Here is a 16628-nt window from a genome sequence, read left to right as displayed (position 1 = left end):
CGATACCCTAAATAGATTTTAGAGTTTCTATAATAGATCATCTTGATTTTTCTTTTTACGATGATGATGACTATTTAGAAACTCAAATGATGCCTGTCAAGATGGGGTTATGAAATTTGAAATTTCGTTAGAGTTTTTTCTTGTTGATGTATTCTTTTTATTATGTATGTAATAACCTAAGATATCAAGATGTCTTTTTTTTGTTTCTCTGTTCTCGGCTACTCCCTGCGTCTGTGTTTATGAGATTCTTCTTTGGTTTACTTGTACTTTCTAAAGGTTTTTTTTGCATGTGCTAGATTTTAATAGATATTCTATGTTTATATTCTGATTAATGGTGTGTATGCTTTGTCCAAGTTCAAAATTATTCTCTCTGTACTTAGATGCTCCTTAAAATTATATATTGACATATGATTTTATTTTCTAGAGCTGAGTTGGCAAAATAATTTACTAAATAATTATTTTTTTCTCAATATTTATGATTAATTTATATGCGTTGTGTCTCTGGTTGAAACATTGTTGGTTGAATTATTAAAGATGAAATTTGTGTTAATTTGCGATTTTCATTTTCAAAGTACATCTTATATGAGAATGTATATAAATGATTTTTTAACCCTTAAATCTAACTTCTTGATTAATGAAAAAGGCTTTAGTTTGATTTATTTTTGAAAATATGAACAATTTGTAATTCTTAGTACATACATGTGTATCTACTGATTTCTCAATGGAAAGAAGAGAATTTTCATGATTCAATTCATATTATGTTACGTAGTTCACAACTAGATAGCACAGTTTAATATTAAAAAATTACAATAGCAAAAAAATTGCATAGTAATGATGAGTTATAAATATAACTTTAATACTAAGAAAAGTTTGTATTAGATGTTATAATGTATTTAAATTTTGGTTCCCTCATTATATTACAACACTGATATTATTGAAAGAATTCAGTAGTCAGGCTAAGTTATTTAATGTGTTCAATGTCACGACAATAAGTATCTATATTTTGTGAGATTATGCATGGTAGATCCTTGATCCTCCATATAAGGTAAGTATTCATAACTCTGCCTAAAAATTATATAAATTGAGATTTTTTTTGAATATAGAGAATAATTCATTGTAATATCCTTGATCAATAGTTGTACTTGTGAGGAAAATATGTGAGATATTTATAATTATGTTTTTTCATAACAGTGTTTTTTAGAAATGTTTTTCATTATTTCCTTTATGGAGATATATCTACTTTGTTTTAGCTACTAAGGATCTAAAAGTAAAAATACATGTTAGGATATGAGTAAAGAAAACTCAACTTTAGTAGTGTTGTTCTAGAGGAATAAGAAGTGACAAGTGAGATATATATGCCTCTTACACATAGACTTCTTATCATAGAAAAAAGTTCTTAAGAAAATATCTGAATGCAATATTACAGAGATGGATATACATAGAAGTGTTCAAAAATAACATCTTTTGTTAGTAACTATAACTAAATTTACTACTTGAATTCTTCTTCTTCTTCTTCTTCTTCTTCTTCTTCCAATGACCTTCATTGTATCTCTTGTGACCCACACTGTTTGGGCTTCCCTTTCCTTATTCTTTATTGCCTTTTTTTTTCTATTTCTACTCTATTTGTAGGCAATCTTTCAAGCAAAAACAAAGTTATAATAAAACTTGAATTTTTGCTTTTGGAGACTTTCGAAAAACCTCTGGTGACTTCTGGCCACAACGAAGATCAGGTGTCGTGTTTCATCAACATTTGCTACCAAAAAAAGTTTTTATTGAGCTCTTGCATTATTTTCATATCTTACATAATATTGTCGACCCAACATTTATCTTTCAAATTGTCATTGTATTTTTACAGTTGATCAGCAACTATTCATAATTTTATTTCTTTAATTCTATGATTTATTTTCTACTAGTATTAACACTCATTTTCATAACCACTATGTTCAAATTTTCTCTGATATTTGATTTATTTCAAATATCTTCCTTGACTAATTTGTGATCTCTTGTGTTATTATACTATTGCATATCTCACTGTCACTTGCTTCATGTGTGAAATATTGTATAAATCTTGTGAGTTGTCTTGTGTTAGTATATTGGGTGTACACATATTCTAGGGATGATTTCTTTTGTTCATTCATTATAATATTTCTTGCTTTTCTAGTAAATAAGTCGTAGAATCTACACTTGTTCAATTAGTTCTAGTAGATTTCTATATCTTTTACATCTTATTTAGCTTTACATCTCCCTAGTGGCTTTGGTGAATGACGGTGGACTAATGTCATGGCTTCAATTGATGCCATGGGCAAGGGGAAGTAGTGGTAACTTGGTAATGAAATTTCCTAAGATGAACGTATAGGGTCATGGAACATAGGGTCACTCTAAAAAAGAGGAAGATAAATATAGTTTATGTCCAAGACACCAATGGGTAGGTATCAAGGCCCATGATGTGGATGAGTCTAAATTTCCATATTGAGGCAATTTTTAGTAACTTTGATGATTTCACAAAGCCTTTTTTTTTTGGGAGATGAATGGATGTAAAACTTCAATTTTGGATTTTTCAAAAGCTTTTAAGGTAGTAATATAATTGCTAACTCTTGTGTTCCAAAGACAGAGAGCCAATTGGTTACCTTTCACAGCATGATACTTAATAATTTCACGATCCAAAGTAAACCCTAGACGTCACTTGGGATATAGGACCCCGAGAGGCCCTACACAAGCAACTTGACTTATATGCAACACAATAGAATATACAATAAGAGGGTTTAAGTAAGTCATCTCAAGTCATAAAAGAGAATTTGAACATAAGTGGAGAATCATAATTATGTCGTGACAAGGCCTTTTAAGACAACATATGATTGGTTGGGGCATAAGCGATACACCACGTAAAAAGTCTCAAGAGTAAAGAATAAAAGCAACAAATGGTCTTCATGGATTTGCACTCAGAGTATTAGGACTCTCCAATCCAATAGCTATTAGCAATCTAAGCTAGCCATGAGCGTGAGGAGAAGGAGCATCAGACCCTATGTTATGAGATACTATACGTACAAGTATGCATCAGTACAAAAAAATGTACTGTGTGGGAAAAATGTGCAATGATCAAGTACGAAGATGAGAATTCTAACACCAGTATGCAATAACAATTAATCACTACAAATCATCAATTTAATCATCTTATTCATCCAATTACCTACAATATATTGAATTATACAATAAGCAAGATTCTCACTTTTACCCCAAGTTGTTATGACAAGAGTGATTCATCATTTAATAATATACACAATACATATATGAAACGCTTCACCAATTCTCATTACTCCAATCACATAATGACATAACAGGTTAATATACTTATTAAAAATTTAAGAAGTCTACTTGCCTTAGGAAATCAAACAATCACTCGGTAATTGGGTCTTCTCTTTTCGACAAGTCTCTAAATCAACATAATCTATTTAGATATGCAATCATAATAAGAATTTGAAATCAACAACACTCATATCACTTATTTTGGGAAATGAGGTCAAATCTACCTAAAAATCCATTCTCAAATAATAGGATTAATATTATGACCCAAAAATAGATGTAATGACACTCGTCTATCCCACCAAGAAAGTCAACAAAAATTCAACATATAAAAATATAAATATGAAAATTAAACTATAACATAAATGCAGATAACTCAACCAATCACATAATCACCCCTAAAATCTAGTTGTCACATGTACAATCCACTAATGTGTTTCAACATAATTCAAATAATTACAAGTCCTATTGTATTTGCTTATAAAATAGAACAATAATCTAAATAAGTAACAAGAGGGCCTGCTGAAGTGAAAGTCAACTACCTATTAAGTCTCCATAGGAAAGCCTCGGACGAAGTAGAGAAGAATAAGGATTTCGCAGATCCGGGTTGATAGCCTACTCAGGTATGAAGGTGTAAGTACTAAACAACACAGTACTTAGAAAGCTAGACATTAAACAAAGTAAAACAAATAGAAAATGATTTCTATTTTAATCCCAACCAAACCTCCACAGAGATCAGCCCCAACCTAGCAATTCACAATTTCAAGTTACACATTATTTAATAACAAAGCTTCAACAATTATAGGTCAATCACCATGAAGTAACATGTTCATTAACCGAAGTTCCCAACAATTTGTACTCCATAATCATGACTTTCAAACTACATTGAATCAGTAATCATAATAATGTGTGATGCACTTTCATATAGAGTGATGCATGTCTGTCCTATGATAATATCTGTTGAATATCAAACCAGAGCCCATAGGGATTCACTATGTCCATGTACCCACTGAAAGAAACCTCGACATCAATGTCATTTATCAAATGAAACCTCAATATCAATATCACCCACCAGAAGAGATCTCTGCATAACCATAATATAAACATTGTCACATGTTTTATAACCAATGCTAATATGCATGTTCACACAATAATCTAAAGATGACAAATCCACAACAATTCACAATCACGCCACCACCATTATGGCATTTCATCAATAGCCGAATGAATATCACTGTTCAAGTCTTTCATAATATACCACATAACGACTACCATCACATTGCCTTTTCATCGTCCCCTTTGTTATCAATAAGATAAATAATTTGAGAAATTCAACCAATTACCAATTCTCACTACTCCCTAACATATAAAACAAGGAGAACACGTGATTCTACAAGCTTAATAAAGGCTCAGAAGTTCACTTGCCTTCTGCAATCAACAAATCACTCTAGGACTTGAACTTCCCCCTTTTTGAATAGTATGCAAATCAACATATTCTAGTCAATAATGTCACAATAAGATTCTAAAACTAACAACCGATATGTCAAGTAATTTGGAAACGACATCATCGATCAAAACGAGATTCCGAGAATAAGTTTTAATATGAAAATATTACAGAAATACATTACCCAAAGCATTTGGTGATAATTGGTGAAAACACATTTTCAAATGGATCTATAATTAACCCTTAATCACTAATTTATAAAAAATCATGGGTTATTGAAGAACCCCCAAACGTTGATTTGATCATAAATCATATTTAAATAACGGATAGATGAGTTACAGAGTTAGAAATCATTACCCAATATGCTAACCATCTAAACTCAATGTTCTAGTCTGAATGAAACCATCAACATACGAATCTGAGGTCCATTTGACTCAAAACCTTTGAAAGTTGCAATAAACTAACTTAGTGCTCAAAAATACTAACCTGACCTCGGGACCTCTAAAAATTCAACCAATACCTCTCCTAGGCTTAAATTCATATTCCAAATCCAATAAAACTGTCAAAAAATTTGATTGAAGCATTCAAACTTCAAATTTCTACCAAAGTCAACTAAAAATTTCAAATTAACCAAACTTCCTACATAAGACCTCGAATCCACAAAATACCTCTAAATAAGAAACGGCAACTCTTTTAGACCAAATTCCCTATTTTGAGATTTGAAATGCAAAATGACTCATAAAACCACTTTTAATCGACTTAAGCCTTTCAAAACTTCAAAATTTTTAAATACCACTACTTTTTATTTAGTTTCAAAACCATACTTACAAACCTATTAGAAATCACTTGGAGCAATTACTGAGAGAGTGTAAAATGGTAAATTTTTAAAAAATTCTAGAAATGATTTTTGGGTGATTCCATTATCCTTTATTAAAAACATATTCATACTTAAACCTAAAGTAAAAGAACTTACCTGAAGCGTCAAAAAGTTTGAAATACGAAGCCTTGAAAAGTTTGAGATGTGTGGCATACATGTCGACTTCGGTCTGTCAAGTCACCTCTACAACTGAACGCTGCTTCCATTACACCTTTAGTGAAGTAATATCCTTGCTTATACGCTTTCAAACCTACCTATCTAGAATAGAAATACGTTCATTCTCAAATGAAATTTCTAGACCCTACACAATAAAATCAAGCGAAACATATGAATCTGATGCAACACGTACTTCCAAAAGCACGGAGACACGAAACACATAATGCACAATTGATAAGATCGGCGATAAGGCCAAATCATAGGGCATCTCTTAAACTCGAATCAAAATCTAAAAAGGACCAATGAATCTAGGGCTAAGCATGCCTTCTTTCCGAAGCTGATCAGACCCTTCATGGGTGACACTTGGAGGCAAACATGATCACCCTCAATAAACCCAAGGCTCAAACTCTCGTATCAACGTAACACTTTTGTCGAGTTTGAGCCATAAATATCCTATCATGAGTAATACATATTTACCCCATGGTCTCTCTAAGTAAGTATGTATTTAAAAATCATTTCATTTAAATTAAATGAACAATTTAGAGGTCTACACTACCTACCATATAATGCTCGAATAGATCTATCTAAATACTAGTGTGATAACTATTGTTATTTGATATGGGCAAGTGCTAGTCCTAATAAGCACCAAAACAAATTAGACATTCTTAATGAATGTCCTCTAACACCTGAATCATCCTTTTATATTTTTCGTCTATTTGAGGGTGAAAAGATCTACTCATATCTAACTAAGTATCCAAATCATGTTCAAAATCTCTCTAGAAGTGATAAGTGAATAGTCCATTTCATTTAAAGACAATAGAAATAGGTACCCCATGAATACAATTAATTTGATTTATACAAAGCTAAGATAATATCTCCTCCATGTACTTCAACAAAACTGGAATGAAATAGGCAGATTTGGTCAGCCTTTTAATGCCTATGAAAATAGTGTCATAACTACCCACAATAGTAGGTAATCCCACAACAAAGTCCATGGTGATACGTTCCAACTTCAAAATAGGAATGAGCATCCTCTGAGAAACACATGTGCGCCACTGGTGCTCACAATCGACCTTTTGATATATCATATGCCTAGACACAAACACTTAAATATCACTCTTCATGTCATACTACCAATAATGTTGACTTAGATTGTGATACATATGTCCATGGATAGAATATCGAGAATAGTGAGCCTCTTTTAGAATCAACCTACCTAACTCACCCACCATGGACAAACGAATCCCACCTCTGATTCTCAATACACCATAAGAATGAAGCAATATCTCCTTGGATTCCCCTCAACAACTTGTCTTGAATAAGCCATAACTTATCTTCATTAAACTAACCCTCTTAAATATTCTCAACAAAGTAATATCGAGCCTCGATGAAAATAATCAAACCACCACTCTCCTCAAAAATCTACAAGGACGAAAGATTGATGGCTAACCCTCCAACTAATCGTCTCTTTTTAACACTAATTATGACAAAACTCTCCATGCTATGGTTTTCCTACTCGAAACATGGGTCGACATATTAGCCTTTATCCCATGATAATGGATATTCACGTCGTAGTCCTTCAACAACTCTAGCCAACTAAGCTTCCTCGAGTTCAGATATATTTGAATGAAGATGTACTGAAGACTTTAATGGTCGGTGAAGACCTGACAATTCACCCCATACAAATAGTGACGCCATAACTTAAGCAAAAAAAACCATCACCGCACACTCCAAATCATGAATAAGATAGTTCTTCTAATGGGTCTTTAACTTTCTTGAAGCATAGGCATCATCTTACCTTTTTGGCCCAAGAAAACTACTGAAGCATCACCAACAAATAATAGAGTCCATACCATCTTCAGGTAGAATGAACATACGAGTCGTAGTCAACAAAGTCTTGAGATTTTGATAGAATTGTTCACACTCACCGAACCATTGAAAGTTAACACTGTATTGTGTCAATCTGGCCAATGGGGATGAGATTTGAGAGAAACTCTAAATAAACCGTCTGTAGTAGCTTACCATCCCCACAAAACTCCGAAACTCAAACCTTGAAATACCATACATCGCAAGTTCACAATATTATCATAATAGTACAGAATAACATGATGAGGAAATATCCAATTCATACCCAAGAAGATATCAAACTCTACCATACCTACACATAAGACAATGTAGACCTCAGATGAAATAATACAAATATACGTTGATGGAACACTAGATAATATCTGTAATAACTAAATCAAAAATCTCAACCTATGGCCTTCCTAGAAATGCATAACAATGACCTCATCTACCCATTAAGTCTAAGTGGTACCTCTACCCCTACTCTGCTAAATTGTGGTCCCATTGCTAGAATTTGTACCACCCTTACTTGACTGACCCCTAGCTTTAGGCGTTGATTCTCTCACTAGAGTAGAATATGTATGTTGGGTCCTTAAAGAGTATATAAAAGAGAAAATTTACAGTGAGAAATGCTTCAACCCGTAGAAATAAAGGAATGTTAGCATGAAATAACATTGTTAATCCAATATCAACAATATGCCTATGTTTTCATTGTAAACTCTATTTTGTGCAGGTTTTTTAGGACATGAAATATTCCTTACAATACCATAATAATATGCAGGATTATAAAGTGTATGTAAATGCACCTACCACATATATCACATTGGAATACCTTAATTTCTTTAGAGAACTGTTTTGTTCCCATTTTTTTAAATCTTAAAGATACTTTGAAAAGTTCAAATTTCCTTTTTAGTGGACAAAACCATGTATTCCCCGTGTCATAATTGTAACAACCCTAAAAATGAATAGGATCAAGACTTAGGGTGTCAAGAATGCTTGCAATTAAACCAAGGTTCATACGGCATGATACGTGTAGAACCAACCAAGTAAGGCTCGCGACAACGAAGATTTAATCGAAGGAGCCTTTACCAGACTTAAAAGAGAAAATTTAAAGTTTTGAGGGTCCAAGGGTAAAATGGTATTTTCAAGGCGAAGGGTAATATTGTAATTACCCTGAGGAATTAATAAATAAATAAATTAATTTAATTAAAAGAGAAATTTGTATTGGGGCGACCCGAAGTGACCCATTTCGCAAATGGGGTGCCACTCGGGTTCGAGCCCCACTAGGAGCAATCAATTGATGATTTAATCATCAATTAAAACCTATTCATTTAAGGGTAAAATGGTCCTTTCACGTATTATTTAAAATAAATCAGATTTTTATTAATTTAATTAAATCCTATTTTGACTAAGTCTTGAATTTAGTCTCCCAATCCTAATAACTCTGTCCCTCACGTTTCTCAACTCTCTTCCACGTCTCTCAACTATCATTCTCACATGCTCTGACTAACAAGAAAGCTCAAGAACAATTTAATAACAATTGTTTTTCACACTTAAAAAAAACACGAAAAGTTTTAAGAAAATCAAGGTAATCAAAAACATCAAGGCAAAGGGAGGGTGTTCGTCGAGTGGCGTGTACGTTGAGGAGAATTTGGGTGTGGTTTGGAGGAATTTATGGGAAGCAGCTGCACACTTGAAATACATCAAGAGGTATGGGTTTCTTCTCTCTTGGTCCCTTTTCCAAGAGGTCTCTTACGCTTCAAAAGATTCATTCCGAAACTAAGGTTGTTTCCTTTTTTTTATATCCTTTTCCCTAGCTCCCAAACGAATTCGTAGGATGGGTATGTTGTGCTGCTAGATTTAGGCATGAATGAGGTGTTTATATTAAATGTGAATATATTTATGTGAGGGAAATTATGAAATGATATTCAAAGTGTGATTGAAAAGGTCGGTGTGTGTGAGCACGTTGGCAGTGCCTTAGCCACTGTTTGGAGTCGAATAAGACATGAAATTCTTGTGTATTTTATGTTTGAAATGTGTATAGCATGTGATGTTCATTGCAATGAAATATAGTGGATTGAAGTGACCATCTTTTAGCGAACTAAATTTATGAAAAATGTGTCTAAAATGAGTTGAAGAATGACTAAAATTTTCCAGATTTGTGTACTCTTCAAGAATGTCAAATTCTGGGTTTTTAAGTAAAATAGAATAAGTGAGATTGAAACCAAGATCTCACATGTTAAAGGAGCTGAAAAAGAAAGAAAAAAAATGGGAAGGAGCTAAGGGGATTCGATCCTAGTTACTGCTTCCACGAAAAAAGAAAAAGAAATGGGGCTAAGGGGATTCGATCCTAGCTACTGCTTTTGCGAAAAAGAAAAGGGAAATGGGGCTAAGGGGATTCGTTCCTATCTACTTATTTCGCGAAATAAGGAAAGGGAAATCGTGCTAAGGGTATTCGAAATAGCGAACTGGAGGTGAATGAAGAGAAAAGTAGTTAATCAAATAAATGGGAGGAGTGGGATTCGAACCCACAACCTCCTAAGCATCAGTGAAATTAAATGAAAAAAAATAAGAAGGTTGTGGGGGTTCGAACCCAAAACCTCCCTATCCCAGCGATAATTATAGGAAAAATCAAAGAGGCTGTGGGGGGTTTGAACCCACAACCTCTTGGTTTAGGCGAAATTGGGCAACAAAAGACTAAGAAAAATTAAAAAGAGATTGTGGGAGTTCGAACCCCCAACCCTTCGGTTAACTAAGAGTAAAATTAAAATAGAAAATTACTCCTTCAATGTAAATGTTGAGATTTAATATAGAGTACTAATGTTAGGAATATTAGAAATAAAATCAATGAAAAATATAAATTATATCCAAGTGATTCATGATTTGGGTTCCCTTGCTCAAACTTCCGTATTGATACATAAGTCATACGTGAGTAAAATATCCAAGAATAATTCCATCTAGTCAGATCAAAAGTCAAGATCTTGGCATATATACAAGATACATAGGTCTTGTACTACATAATCTTAGGAAAGTAAGAATCACTTAGCGAACTATGAATGAAGCCCCATGGCTTGTATGTATAGACACATAAGTCTAACATACATTCGAAAATAAGTGAACCTAACATGTATGTAATGAAATGATGAACCCTAGAAGGGTAAGTATGAGTGTTAGATACACTAAGTGGCCAAGGGTATTGGCATATGATGAGATGAACTATAAAATGATGAAATGAACATTCATGGAATAAGAGGTGAGTGACTACGAAAAGCAACGGTGCTTATAATGAAGAATGTGGTGACAACATGATATGAGGCTAATGTATATGATGAGAGCAATCTGAAATGAGTCTAAGTAAATGTTACCAATACGTACTCACCAATGAGAGTGTAAGATAATGAAGAGACCAGTCTCTATGAACGCTCTAATGAAAGTATTGAGCTTAACACACTTAATACTAATGATGAGATGAGAAATCATCTAATGAGCTATGTTATGCTCATACTAGAAGACAGATTCCATGACGTATGACTTAAATGTAGTGGAACTTTACATTGAGCACCGATAGGTTAGCTATGAGCGGTGATGCCTTCTTTCAAGAAGGGCGAAGGTTCACATAACTCTCATTAGATGAGACTGTCCGGCTTGCTGGGTATGGGTCTCCATACATCTCCTAGTCTTTGAACCTATACTGCCAATAAAGGGATCTTGCGGGGTTAAATTCCAATGTACGCTAGCATGTTTTTGGGTCACTTTGGCCGGTGATAAAACCTCTTTTTGGTGTGGGGGAGACACTGGATTTCATGATGCTCATATGATCTATGTTGATTAAAGTTAAAGTTTCCAATGAATGAATGAGGCCAGCCTCAAATGAAGCACATAATGAAATGAATGAAACCAAATGTGTTAGGATAGGATATTCAAGAGGTGACCTAGACCCAGGTAATGAACTTTAGGTTATTCCTGATCATTGCATAGCAAACCCGATGAAAGTCTTAAACTATACCCTAGGTATAGGTGTTGTGCACACTGACCTATGAGTGAAATGAAATGAAGTATGTATGAATGAATAAAGCAGACTCTGTGTTTGCTAATGAAGACTCCCTATTTGAGGTCCCATGTGTTGAGCCCTCATTTTGGAAAGTTTTAATGTCAAGTCCATGATTCCAAGGTCTCATGGCATATGAATGAATTATATGAAAGGATCTATGTGTTATATGTTATGTGCTATGATATGTGATATATGAAGATGTTATGTGTTGTGTGCAATACGATATTTATAATGATGCATGTTACTCTCATGGCATGACCTTTCTAACTCAATTTGGAAAGTTCACTAACTTTCCTAATCTCAATTTGGCAAATCTACTGACTTGACTTCCAAAAATTATGTCTTTAGGAAAGAGCTGTTCTTTCTCATGCTTGTCCTTGGTGTGTGCTTGCATATACCCATACTTAGTACAAGTGTGTACTAACCTTATATATCTATGGTATTTTAGGTGCAGGCACTGGTGGGAGATAGAGCTACAGGTGCATTATTGCATCAATCCGGACGTCAACATTCATCTGGAGTTTGGTAGGTCCTCATTCTATTGAGGATGCTACTGTTTTACATTCTAGCGTAGTTTTAGAGTTTAGCTAGTGGACCATGTTCCACTAGCGTTTCTTTCCTGTTTTAGTTCAGACTTTGTGTTGTTGACATTTTGGCCGTTATACAAATAATACTTAATGAACTATTTCTTTCAATTGCTTATCTCTTTAATGTTAGATGGTTGATGATGAACAATTATGAAATGTTAAGAATATTCAGCAAGTTTGTTAAAGATTATAAAGCTTCAAATTTTCCGTTAAAATTAATCTAGGTGAGGTATGAATAACCCATGTAGGCTTGTCTACGACCTCTAAGTGGTCAACGACGCCGGTCTCGTCTGGGGTCTATATTCTAGTCGTGACAAAGTTGGTATCAGAGCGCTAGGTTAAATTCCGAGGAATATAAGTTCACATCAACCACATTGAGTAGTTTCTAAGTCATGGTCTATCCTGGATTAGAGACTGCATGATGCGTAGGAAAATTTCCTTCTTCTGATCTTATCGTGCTTTCCGTAATGTCTGAATTTTTTGTGGTATAAGTGTGTCTAACATAAAACCTTGTTTTTTTTTAGAGAATGAACACAGAGAGAGTTAATGGTCGGTGGAGAGGGGGAGCAGCTGCTAGGGGTAATCAGAATCCACCCCAGGCTCCAGCTGAAGGAGGGGCCATGCCAGTTACCCAGTTGGGTTGACTGATGATGAGGTGAGGGCATCTCTGGCCCAGATGGCACAGGCCATCACGATGCAGGCTCAGGCTATGACTGCCCAAGTCAATTGGCAGGAAGTTCAGAGGGAGAACCCATCAGTTCGCAGCATGGCTGACAGCCTGCGAAATTTCACAAGGATGAATCCTCCTATATTCAGAGGGGCTAACACATCGGACGATCCTCAAGAGTTTGTAGATGAGGTGCATAAGATCCTAGTGGATATGGGGACTACTGATATTGATAAGGCTGAGCTGGCTTCCTATCAGCTCAAGGATGTTGCACAAACATGGTGCAAAATCTGGACAGCTAGTCGTGTCTTAGATGGAGTGCCAATCACATGGGAGCTGTTCAAGACAGCATTTCTGGAGAGATTCTTCCCCAGAGAGATGAAGGACTCCAAGGTTGAAGAGTTCATCAACCTTTAACAAGGCTCTATGACAGTCAGGGATTATTCCTTGAAGTTTGTTAAGCTATCAAGGTATGTTACTTTCCATAGTGTTTAAAAGCAAGAATGGGGAAAATACTAAGCTTTGTTGAAATCATCCAGGTATGCTACTTCCATGGTTTCTAACAGAAGGGATGAGATGAGCACGTTTCTCACAGGAATCAATGGAGAGATGGAGGAGTGTCGATCTACGATGCTCCATGATAATATAGATCTTTCCAGGTTGATAGTGCATGTCCATCAAGTAAAGGACACCCGCAGAAAGAGAGGTGTTCATGTTGTTAGGAGGCCTAGGACTTAAGATCAGGCAGGTCCTAGCCATGGAGGCCACAAAAACAACTTTGGCGTCCGTGAGAACCCGAGGTTCAAAAAGGGGCAATAGACTTCTGGGAATTCTAATCCTCAGAGGGGTGATACACCTAGTGGAGGCAAACCTGAGCTCAACAAGGGCAATGGAGGTGAGATGCAGCGTCCTAAGAAGAATTGTGCTAAGTGTGCCCGAGCTCACAGTGGAGAGTGCAGATAGGGCACAAATGCCTGCTTCGGTTGTGGTAAGAGTGGACACATGGTCAGACACTGTCCATAGAACAGAGGTCAGGCTGGAGTTAATGCTCAGCCTAGGCCTAACCCACAAGGTGAAGCAGCAGCCGAGCCTCCCAAGAGGAACAAATTCTATGCTCTTAAGGGCAGAGAGGAGCAGGAGAAGTCCGCTGATGTGGTTACAGGTATGCTGCAAGTATTCTCAGCTTATGTTTATGCTTTACTTGATCAAGGGTCTACGCTTTTCTTTGTAACTCCTCTGCTTGCCCTTACTTTTGAAGTATTACATGAAGTTCTGCATGATTCTATAGTGGTTAGTACGCCTTTAGGAGAACATGTAAGAACTGATAGGGTATACAAGGATTAGCCAATAGTTGTAAGCGGTAAGACTATGTGTGCAAACTTGATTGAGTTACCTATGCATGACTTTGACATTATTCTTGGCATGGACCTGCTTCACAGTTGTTATGGTTGCTTGGAATGTCGTAGTAGAGTGGTGAAATTTTGCTTCCCTAATGAAGAAGAGTTAGTTTGGGAGGGGTACAATTCGAGTCGTTCCAATCCCTTGATTTCAAATCTTAAGGTCTAAAATGATGTCCAAGATGTTACTATGTCATCTTGTGAGTGTTAATGATTTAGATCATGACATTCCTTCCATAGACTCAATGCCTGTAGAGAATGAGTTCCTAGATGTGTTTCCTCAAGATTTGCCTGGAGTACCTCCCCTTAGAGAGATCGACTTTGGCATCGACTTAGAACCCGATACTAAACCAATCTCAGTTACTCCTTATCGAATAGCTCCAGTAGAACTCAAAGAGTTGAAGTTGCAGTTAAAATATCTCACTAATAAGGGATTCATTCAGCCGAGCATATCCCCTTGGGGTAATACAATGTTGTTTGTAAAGAAAAAAAAAATGGGACCCTTAGAATGTGAATCAATTATCGGCAGCTCAACAAAGTCACTATCAAAAACAAGTATCCGCTCCCCAGAATAGGTTATTTGTTTGATCAGCTTCAAGGGTTTAGTTTCTTCTCTAAGATTGATCTTCGTTCAGGGTATCATCAGCTTAGGGTTAGGGATGGAGATATCACAAAGACAGCCTTTCGTACCCGCTATGGTCACGATGAGTTTCTAGTCATGTCATTTGTTCTCACGAATGCACCTGCTGCATTTATGGATATCATGAATAGGGTCTTCAGTGAATACCTTGAATCTTTTGTCATAGTATTCATTGATGACATTCTCATCTACTCTAAGACCAAGGGAGAGCATGAACAACATTTGATACTAACCTTGCAGGTACTTAGACAGCATCAATTGTATGCCAAATTCAGCAAATGTGAATTCTGGATGATATCAGTCACCTTCCTAGGTAATGTTGTGTCCGATAAAGGTATAGTGGTGGACCTAGGAAGACTGAAGTTGTTTAGAACTGGCCAAATCCCCTTTCTCCCACTGACATCCGTAGCTTTCCTTGATTGGATGGTTACTACCGCAGGTTTGTAGAGGGCTTTTCTTCCATTGTTGCCCCACTGACAGCTTTGATGTAGAATAAAGTCAAGTTTGAATGGACGGAGACTTGTGAGAAGAGTTTCCAGGAGCTCCAGGACAGACTCACTTCAGCCCCGGTGCTTACGTTGCCTAAGTGTGGTGAAAATTACAAGGTTTATTGTGATTCATCTAGGGTTTGTTAGGGTTGTGTTCTTATGCAGGCTTGTAAGGTAATAGGCTATACTTCCAGACAACTCAAGGTTCATGTGAAGAAGTATCCCACTCATGACCTGGAGTTGGCAGTTATGGTGTTTGCACTGATGTTTTAGAGGCACCATCTGTATGGAGTGCATGTGGATGTGTACACACCCATAAGAGTCTCCAATACGTGTTCACACAGTGGGAGTTGAATCTATGTCATCGGAGATGGTTGGAGCTATCGAAGGATTATGACATGAATGTGCACTACAATCAGGTAAGGCTAATGTTGTAGCTGATGCTTTGAGAAGGATGAGCATGGGAAGTATAACACACGTTGAGGATGAGAAGAAGGAGCTGGTGAAAGATGTACACAGAGTGGCCAGAGTCGGTGTGCGGTTGGTTGACTCTACTACTGGGGACGTTTCAGTTCATCCTACTTCTGAATCATCCTTGGTAGTTGAAGTCAAGCATGGTCAACATCTAGATCCTGTGTTGATGGAGCTGAAGGATTCAGTACTGATGAAGATGAATGAGTCTTTCGCTTAGGGATGTTATGGCATACTTAGGTATTAGGATAGGCTTCGCGTACCAGATGTGAGTGATTTGCGGACCAGGATTATTGCAGAGGCCCATGGCTTAAGATATTCCATACATCCAGGTTCCACCAAGATGTATCATGATCTTAATCAATTTTATTGGTGGGATGGTATAAAGAAGGACATTGGAAAATACGTAGCCAAGTGTCCTAATTGTGAGTAGGTTAAGGCAGAGCATCTTAAGCCTGGTGGTTTAACTCAGACTATTGATGTCACGACCCAAAACCGAGCCGCGACTGGCACCCACATTTACCCTCCTATGTGAGCGAACCAACCAATCTAAACCTTAACATTTCAATTTAATATCAACATAAAGCAATGCGGAAGACTTAAACTCATTAATAAAAGACAATTCAATAACTTCTAAAATTCAACATCTATTATTTCCCCAAAATCTGGAAGTCATCACCACAAGAACATCTATGATCAAATTAC

General features: G+C 36.1%; 1 protein-coding gene across 1 annotated transcript; it reads left to right on the top strand.

The window, feature by feature from the left end:
* The first annotated feature begins 12936 nt into the window (after positions 1-12936).
* Positions 12937-13344, top strand: LOC114075224. Its single transcript, XM_027913590.1, has one exon. It carries the CDS (start codon positions 12937-12939, stop codon positions 13342-13344), a length of 408 nt encoding a protein of 135 aa, XP_027769391.1.
* Positions 13345-16628: the final 3284 nt, after the last annotated feature.

This window comes from Solanum pennellii, chromosome 12, assembly GCF_001406875.1.
Source record: "Solanum pennellii chromosome 12, SPENNV200".
Taxonomy (NCBI): domain Eukaryota; kingdom Viridiplantae; phylum Streptophyta; class Magnoliopsida; order Solanales; family Solanaceae; genus Solanum; species Solanum pennellii.
This window is presented reverse-complemented; position numbering and strand designations above follow the sequence as displayed.